Here is a 9687-nt window from a genome sequence, read left to right as displayed (position 1 = left end):
AAAAAAACGAACTTTACAACTTTGTGGGGAAGGGGGGGAGATGGGAAGGGTTAGGAAGGGGAAACAAAGGAGGAGGCAACAATGCTTGATAAGAAATGTATTCATTATCTTGCCCATGTAATTGTAACTCCTCTGTATGGTATTTTCACAATAAAAAATAAATAAATAAAAGAAATAAAAAAGAAATTAGGATAATAGCAGTTTCATTTCATTGTATGATAAATGAAAATATGAGTCAGATGTTGTGATCTCTGTCTATAATCTCACCTCCTGAGAAGGAGGCTGTCAGGAAGATTACCAAATTGAGGCAGCCTGGGCCACATAGCAAGTTCTTATCTCAAAAACCACCCCCTTGCCAAGTACATATGTACACAGTTATTTGTTAGGTATTTGCTTAATATCTAGCATGAAAATATGGAAATATCATTACCTACCATGAAACAGTGGAAAAAATGAAAAAATAAGAAACAGAATAGAACCAGGAGTAAAACCACACTATTCATTAACGCCATCTAATTTTTAACAAAGTAGCCAAAAACGTACACTGGAGAAAAGAAAGTCCCTTCAACAAATGATACAGGAAAACTGGTTATCCACTTGTAGGAGACTGAAACTCTATCTTTATCTCTCACCCTGTAAAAATATCAACTCCAAACAGGTCACAGAACTCCAAGTAAGACCTGAAACTTTAAATCTACTACAGAAAAACATAGAGAAAACCCTGGATGTTATACAGGTAATTCATTTGTGAATAGGACTCTAATTTCCTAGGAAATAAGAACAAGAATTGACAAATGAGACCACAACAAATTATAAAGTTCCTGCAAAGAAAAAGAAACAATTACCAGAATCACAAGCCAACCAAAAGAAGGGGAAAAAACTCTTTGCCAGCTAGACAAAAGATAAATATACAGAATATACAAAGAGCTAAAAAAATAACTGAAAAGCAAAAAAATAAAATAAGCCAATTAATAAATAGGTAAGTGAATTGAAAATAGTTCTCAAAACTACAATGGGATAACTGATACATGAAAAAATATTTAGCCTCCTTAGCCATAAAGGAAATGCAAATCAAAACTATAGTATGATTCCTTTTGCCCTATCAGAATGTCAATCATCAAGAAAACAAACAATAACAAATGCTGGTGAGGATGTGGGGAGGGAAGAATCCTCATACACTGTAAAAATGTAAAATAGGACAATCACTAAAGAAATCAGCATGAATGTTCCTAAAAATCCAAAAATAGACCTAGCTTACATCCCTACCGATAGCATCTTACCATGTATCTGAAGAACTGTAGATCATAAAAGATATCTATGATTATTGCCACCCTGTTAGACTAGCCAAATAGTGAAATCAGCTGAGGTATGCAACAATAGGTAGACAGACAGACAGACAGACAGACAGACAGACAGACAGACAGACAGACAGACAGACAGACAGACAGATAGATAGATAGATAGATAGATGCTACATATATACCATGGAATATTACATAGCTATAAAGAAAAATGAAATCATTCCATTTGCACGAAAATGGATAAGACTGGAGGATATCAGGTTGATTGAGATATATAAACAAGCTCAAAAAGCCAGATATTTTGCCAGGTACTGGAGCTTGAACTCAGGGCAGTCTTGTGCTATCACTTGGCTTTTTTGCTCATAGCTGACACTCTAATACTTGAGCCATGTCTTCAGTACAGCATTTTGTGAGTTAATTGAAGATAGAATCTCTGACTTTTCTGCCTTGGCTGGTTTTAAATCTCAATGCTCAGATTTCAGATTGCAAGTAACTAGACTCATAAGTATGAGCTACTGGTGCTGATTATATGTGTGTGTGCATACATGCACGTGTATATACATGCATGTGTGCATATTTTTATATATGTACATTATGTATATGTGCATAGGTTTACACATGCATGTATATATGCACATATATTTATGTGTATAAATATATATGCACACATGACTGTGTTTATATGTGCATAAATACATGCATATAATTTCTTTTGTCAATTATAGGGCTTGAACTTAATGCCTGAGCACTGTCCCTGAGATCTTTTGCTGAAGGCTAATGGTCTACCACAGCTAATGCTCTGCCACAGCTCCATTTCTGGTTTTTTGGTGGCTAAATGGAAATAAGTCTTGCAGACTTTCCTGCCCAGGCTGTCTTCCAACTGCAATCCTCAGCTCTCAGCCACCTGAGTATCTAGGATTACAGGCATGAGCCACTGGTGCCCAGCCCCATGCATACATATTTTAGCTTAGGACTATTTAGGAGGATGAGGAGAGGGGAAGAAGGGTAAAGAAAAATATAGGGTGAATAATTTCAAAATACAATGTAACTATGAATATAGAATTTTTTAAAATCTCAATGAAAGCTGTCGATCAACAGAGGATTAGAGGTGGGGAAAAGGAAAACAACACATATGCTGAGCAATACATGATATACGCACATCTGAAAACCCACAGTGAAAACCCTTGGTGCAATTAATACACACATAAAAATGAGTGACTGGAAAACAAATAGACTGTTGGAGGGTAGGTACCAGCAGGAACGGGAGAGGACTGAAGATGATGAATTAGGATGAATATGATAGAAGCAGTTTGTTTGCATATATGAATATGGAACAATGAAACCTGTTGAAATTGTTTTAAGGAGGGAGAGTGGGGTAAAGGAGAGTGATAGAGGGGATGAGATTGATAGGAATACAATGAATACATGCGTGGAATGACAATGAAACCGCCATATGACATTGCACCCCCTTGTGTACTGTGGTTACAGTATACAAATAAAAAATATGAAAAATAAGATGACACTATTTTTTCTTTTTTAAAGCATCTAAGATGGCTTTTTGGGCAATACATAGTGAAGTTATTTTATATGAGTATATGTAAAGTTATTTTACATATTTATATGTATTTATTTTATTATATATTAGAAAAAATATATGTAACCTACCATGGTGGCTTCCTCAAATGATTTGTCCACAATCTAATCCGAAGATCCGTGGACATTACCTTATTTGGAAAAGAGGTCTTTGTAGATATAATTCAGGATTTTCACATAGCTGGATCAGCTGTGCTGGGACTGAAATTCACTGACTAGTATGTTTATGAGAGTCAAAGAGATAAAAGGGAAAATTAATGTGATAAGACAGGCAGACATTGGAATGGTGGGGCCCCATAAGCCAGGAAATGCCTATAGCTACCAGAAACTGGAACCAATTTCCCTCTAGAATTTCCTGATGGATAATGGCACTTAATTTAAAACTTCCTGCCTCCAGGATTGTGAGAGAAAAGTTTTAACTATTTTTTTTTTTTTGCCGGTTGTGGGGGCCTGAACTCTGGGCCTGGGTGCTGTCCCTTGGCTCTTCAGCTCAAGGCTAGCGCTCTACCACTTGAGCCATAGTGCCACTTCCGGCTTTTTCTGCTTATGTGGTGCTGAGGAATCGAACCTAGGGCCTCATGCATGCAAAGCAAGCGCTCTACCACTGAGCCACCTTCCCAGCCCCAGTTTTAACTATTTTAAGCCATCAAGTTTGTGGTAATTTGTTGCAGCAATCTTAGGAAACTAATACCTAAAGTGAAACCAAAATGTCTCCAGATTCATTTCTTTATTTGTGTTTGTTTATTCATCCATTAATTCATTTAGTTAGCTGTTTTTTATAAGAAAGGAAATAATAAGTTGGGCCACAGTAGCTCATGCCTGTAATCCTAGCTACTCAGGAGGTTAATATCTGAGGACTGTGGTTCAAAGACAGCCCAGGCAGGAAATCCATGAGACTCTTATCTCCAATTAACTATCAAAAAGGTGGAAATGGAGCTCTGGCTCCAGTGGTAGAGCACCAGCTTTGAGTGGACAAAACGCTGTGTAAGGGTACAAGGTCCCGATTTCAAGCCTCAGTACTATCGCGCGCGCACACACACACACACACACACACACTGTGTGTGTGTGTGTGTGTGTGTGTGTGATAGAAAAAGAAGAGTAAGAGAATATAAGACTACGTGAAAATATATGCCAAAAATATTAACAACAGTAAATGGGTATGAAGGGAAGATATATATGACCAAAGTAAGTTGAATGCTGTTCATACATTTTAATTAAGAAATCCTCTTTCTAAATCTAGGCACTGGTGGTTCATGTCTGTGATCCTAGATATTCATAAGGCTGAGATCTGAGGTTCAAAGCCTGCCTGAGCAAGAAAAGTCCATGAGACTCCTATTTCTGACTCACCACCAAAAAGCTAGAAGTGATAGAGCACGAGATTTGAAGTGAAAAAGCCAAACAAGAGTACAAGGCCCTGACTTCAAGTCTCAGTACTAGTACACATACACACACACACACACACACACACACACACTCACCAAATAATCAGGAATTAAAACAGAGTGCAGGGGACACCCATGTGCTCAGATGTGTGGTATGGTGAGCTACTAATTCAGAAAAGGGGTATAGCATCGTTGTCCTAAGTTAGACAGCTACAAGCTAATCCTAAATCATGATATAGACCAGGTGACTCCCCCTCACTGGGGGCAATGACAGCATTGCATGAGAACGAAGACTCCCTGTCTTTGTCCTCTGAGACATGACTATTGTTCAGCAACCATGTATGGCAAGCTCCCTAGCTTTACTCAAAACAAATATCCTGGAAATGACAAACAACAGCAAAGTGCTTAGACCACTTACTATCCAGAATTTTCTGAATACTGAGCCAATTTCAAACTGGCTTCAAATTTCAGAACTCTTGTTCTATTTAAATAATACCTGGAGGGAAAGAATGTGGATTAGTGGTAGAGTGCTTGCCTAGCATGTATGAAGCACTGGGTTTGATTCCTCAGCACCACATAAACAGAAAAAGCCAGAAGTGGCACTGTGGCTCAAGTGGTAAGAGTGCTAGCCTTGAGCAAAAGAAGGGACAGTGCCCAGGTCCTGAGTTCAAGCCCCAGGACTGGCAAATAAATAAATAAATAAAACCTGGAAAAACATTTCTGGAGTTATTATGTATACTGAGATTACAAACTTGAGTGGCCATGTACATTTGACAATATTTTACTGAGTACTTTTGCTACAGGTACAATTGATTTTTATCTAACATTAAGTAAGCTCTGCTTCCTCTTGGTATTAACTATGACTAAGCTTCAGGAACATGCCCATGTTTCACAACAATTAGCAAATTTTGCTGTGTTTGCTGTGTTTCTAAAAGGCAACAGTTACAAGTAAGGTAAATAAGATAATAATTTGATTTGAACATCATTAAAATGTCTACAAAGGGATCTCAACAATATACACATGTGACTTCAATTCACTTATATACTACAGGCCAAACATTTAATAATCAGAAATGACTGAAATTGGGTGCTGCTTGCTCACCTATAATCCTAGCTACTCAGGAAGCTGAGATTGAGGATTGCTGTTTGAAGCCAGCCTATGCAAGAAAGTCTGTGAGACTTATCTTCAATTAACTCCCAAAAAGCCAGAAGTTGAGCTCAAGTGGTAAAGTTCTAGCCTTGAGGGGAAAAAGCTAAGCGGCAGCACCTAAGCCCCAATACTAGCACATACAGGGCCCCACCCCCAACCCCCCACAAAGAATCCTAAATAAAATCCTGGGAATAAGTAAAGAAACAGGTAAATTCTATATACAAAACTATATACTCAGTTGTATTCAGATTTTCTGGCCACTGATGGTTTATGCCTGTAATATTAGCTACTCAAGAGGCTGAGAACAGAGGAAGCTAGCCCAGGGCAGACAAATCAGTGGGATTTTTATCTCTAATTAAAGAGGGGGAAAAGACTGAATTGGATATATAGCTCAAGTGATAGATTGCTAGTAATGAAGTCAAGGAAGAAAGAGGAAGAGGTAGAGAGAGGGAAAGACAGAGATGGGAAGATGGGTGAGGGAGAATTAATCTTGAAAGATAATAACAGATTCTGAGTTCAAGCCTCACACAAAAAAAATCATAGGGCTTTTAAAGGATAATTTTGACTATATTTGGATCTCATTTATGCAATGACTTAAAACTAAACCATGAGCAAGATGAGATTTCAATATCTGGCAGAGTCTTTAACTGTGAATGCCAGATGTGTTTAGATATGCTATTCAAATAGTTTGGGGCCAGTTTTCTTTACTGTAAAATGAGAACACTGGGACTAGTGATGATTAATTTTATCTGACAATTTAGCTGGGCTACGGTGCTATAATAATCTGGTCAAATATTGTTCCTGATGTTTCTGTTCTGTGTGAGATTAATGTTGAAATTACTGGTCTTTTTGTAAAGCACATTAACCCACATGAGGTGAATGGACTACATTCTATTAGCTGCTAGCCTTAAAACAAAGATGAGACTGATATCCTCAGTGCAAAAAAATCTTTTTTAGACAAGGTATTGTTATGAAGCACAAGATGGCATGGAACTCGTGTTCTTTCTGCCTCAACCTCCTGAGAACTGGGATTACAGGTCTGTTCCCCAGCACCTAGCACAGAAAAAAATTTCTGTGCCTTTGGACTTGAAACTCATTTCTGTGTTTTCAGTCTATGAGCCAGTTTCATTCTCTTGCTCTCTCCCCTCCCCCTTTCTCTCCCTTTTTCTCTCCCTACCACACCCCCACACACAGAGCCAAAAAGATGTTTTCTTTGAGAATCCTAATACACTGCTCAACAGTTATTGTGGAAATTAAACTGGACAATGCATGTAATCTTCACAGTACTCAGAATATGGGATAGTGCTTTACAAATGATTACTATCATCTACCAAAGGTCTAATAGTGTACCTAAAACCTTGATCTCAAAGTTTATGTTTCTCTGAATTAGATCTACAACACTTCCTAGGCAAAAGTAAAATCCAGATATCAGATACTTCCTGGATACCTACCTGCTTTTCTCCCTTCATAGTGCCCAAACATGTCAATAGAAAGAAAACTGAGCTCTAATTTTGCAATAATAACCAGGTACTCAATACTATGATAGCTCAATATTATTACCCCATTTTCCTGAAAACTGACCTGTTTGAACACCTGCAGTGAGCCACCTTCTGACTTAAGTTGGACCCCCAAGTTGTTCATGAGTTGATCCATATCTGAAAAAGATAGAAGAAAAAGATGACTTTTAGAACAAGATATATGCATACAGTTGATCACAATTTACAAGCTACTGATCAGTCTCTGAAATGTTCTTATTTATTCTACTCACTAAAATTATTTTGATAACCCATTAATATTAGTTGCTTACTTTCCCAAACCCTGCACTTAGGAAAATCAGTTTCTTCCAGCTTATCCAACTTGCCCTATCTCTATAACAATATCAGCATAGCCAGGCTCTGGTGGCTCACGCCTATAATCTTACCTACTCAGGAGGCTGCGATCAAAGCCAGCCCAGGCAGGAAAGTCCATGAGACTCTCCTCTAAACTAAAAAAAAACAGCCCAGAAGCAGAGCTTTGTCTCAAGTGGTAGAGCACTAGCCTTTGAGCACAAAAGTTCAGGGACAGCACTCAGGCCAGAGTTCAAGCCCCAGGACTGACAAAAAATAGAACACACACACACACACACACACACACACACACACACACACACAGCAGTCAAAATACAATTGCACAGTCAGCAAGGATACAAAATTATAATAGAACCCAAGAAATTTAAAAGATTAATCTGAAAACAATTATTTTATTTCTTTAACGTTAAGAAATGAAGAAATCACTGCCACTGGTAGCTCACATCTGTAGTCCCTAGCTACTCAGGGTGCTGAGCCCTGAGGATCCCAATTGGAAACCAGCCTGAGCAGATAACCTCAAAAGAGTCTTATCTCCAATTAACCACCAAAAGCCTGGAAGTGAAGATGTGTCTAAGTGGTAGAATACCACCAATCCACATTGAATGAAAAAAAAGTGAAAATGTGAGGTCTTGAATTCAAGCCCCAGTACTAGCATGTACATACACAAACACACACATACACACATACACACACACACACACACACCGGGGGAAGGGGAGGGAGAGGGAGAATAAGAGGGAGAAGGAGACAGACAAAAGGACAGAGATGAAGCAATCATTCCTAGTTAAAAAGTGATAATATACACGGAAACTTCCATAGCAAATACGAGGAAGACATCTGAGTCACTATCAGAGTTTAGAGAATTTTGACACTTTAAAATACTATGTCTCCAATTTTACTTCAAAATACATGACAGAATAGTTCACATTAGAATACTTCACATATGCATCCATTCACTCATCAAATATTTACTGTATAATTAATATGTATCTGAAGTTGTCCGAGGCACATTACTATGAGTTTGGGCTCCAAGTCAACCATTTGGAAAGTATGAAAATACAGCAGAGAGGACTGATCTGGGAGTTACATGCCCAAGAACCACATTTGATCATTTTTTTGCCAAGGACCTTTTCTTCTAAGCTTCAACTTACCTATTTAGAATGAAAGGATTTTAAACTATCTTCCACAGAGGCATAACACTTCTATAGAGCCCTTAGGGCATAGGGTAATAAAAGAAGTATAGTACCAAATTAGAACAAAAGAGGGTTGAAGTTAGAAAAGCCCAATTTCTAATAATACCTTGTTTTTTCCAGTAATGTATTCCAATGACCTAGAACACTACCTGCTGCACTATAGGTAGTCAATAAATTTCTGGTGTATGAGGCTAGTGACAGAAAAAGAGAAGGAAAATATGACTTTTTAAAGTCAGAAACTCAGTCCAGCCCCAGTGTCTCATGCCTGTAATTCTAGCTATTCAGGAAGCTGAGCTCCAGATGACTGCAGTTAGAGGCCAGCCCCAGAAGAAATGTTATCAAGACTTCATCTCCAATCTAGCAAAAAAAAAAAAAAACTTAAGTCATGGCTCAAGTGGGAGAGGTCCACCATAAGCAGACAGGCCAAGAGAGCAGGAAGCCCTGAGTTTAAGGCCCAGAACCAGCAAGAATTAAAGCCTGGGAAAGAATAAAAGAAAATTAGGTTATATTTGAAGTACACCTGTGATATAATTAGCTATATAAAATGCAAGTTAACTACATAGGATACCAGATAACTATGTAATATACCAGAAAGCATAGCTAAGCAATTTCCAATGGAAATTTCCATGGGAAAAGAAAGTGTGATTCTTGTTTGTTTGTTTGTTTGTTTTTAAAGTGTTAAATCAAGTAACATTCATATCGACCACAAGGAGGCAGCAAAAAACTAGCCGGGCTAGCTTGGTGACTGCCAGAAAAACCCATAGGACAGTGTGGAGGGAATTTAGTTCCCCTTCAGATTCACAGTGCTTTCAATTAGGCCTCATTTTTCTAGCCAGGAAAGATTACAACAGCCATTTCCTATCTGGTCTTTTTCAATTCCTATAGATTAAGACAAGGCAGTGTTGAGGAAGCAGAATGCAGTCAACGAACTACTTGGGGCTGGGAAGGTGGCTCAGTGGTAGGGTGCTTGCCTTGCATGCCTGAGGCCCTGGGTTTGATTCCTCAGCACCACATAAGCAAGAAGAAAAAAGCTGGAAGTGGCGCTGTGGCTCAAGTGGTAGAGTGCTAGCCTTGAGCTGAAGAGCTGAGGGACACCGTTTAGGCCCCATGACTGGACCCCAACCTCCAACACCCAAAAAAAGAAAAAAGCTACTTAACCCTTTAGAAATCTGTTTCTTCACCTTCCAAAAAGGGAAGAAAAAATATTGCTTTAAAATAATT

At 38.4% G+C, this 9687-nt stretch overlaps 1 protein-coding gene across 1 annotated transcript in view; it reads right to left on the bottom strand.

Moving 5' to 3' along the window:
• Window positions 1-7079, bottom strand: part of Klf8 (Kruppel-like factor 8) — a 26302-nt gene extending 19223 nt beyond the window's left edge. Inside the window, exons 1-2 of the mRNA XM_013035756.1 lie at window positions 7004-7079; window positions 6658-6659 (exon numbers count right to left, since the gene is read on the bottom strand). Coding sequence (XP_012891210.1) covers window positions 6658-6659; window positions 7004-7079 — 78 coding nt within the window. The remainder of the gene's footprint in view (window positions 1-6657; window positions 6660-7003) is intronic.
• Window positions 7080-9687: the final 2608 nt, after the last annotated feature.

The sequence above is a fragment of the Dipodomys ordii genome, unplaced genomic scaffold (genome assembly GCF_000151885.1).
Source record: "Dipodomys ordii isolate 6190 unplaced genomic scaffold, Dord_2.0 Scaffold219, whole genome shotgun sequence".
NCBI classification, from domain to species: Eukaryota; Metazoa; Chordata; class Mammalia; order Rodentia; family Heteromyidae; genus Dipodomys; species Dipodomys ordii.
This window is presented reverse-complemented; position numbering and strand designations above follow the sequence as displayed.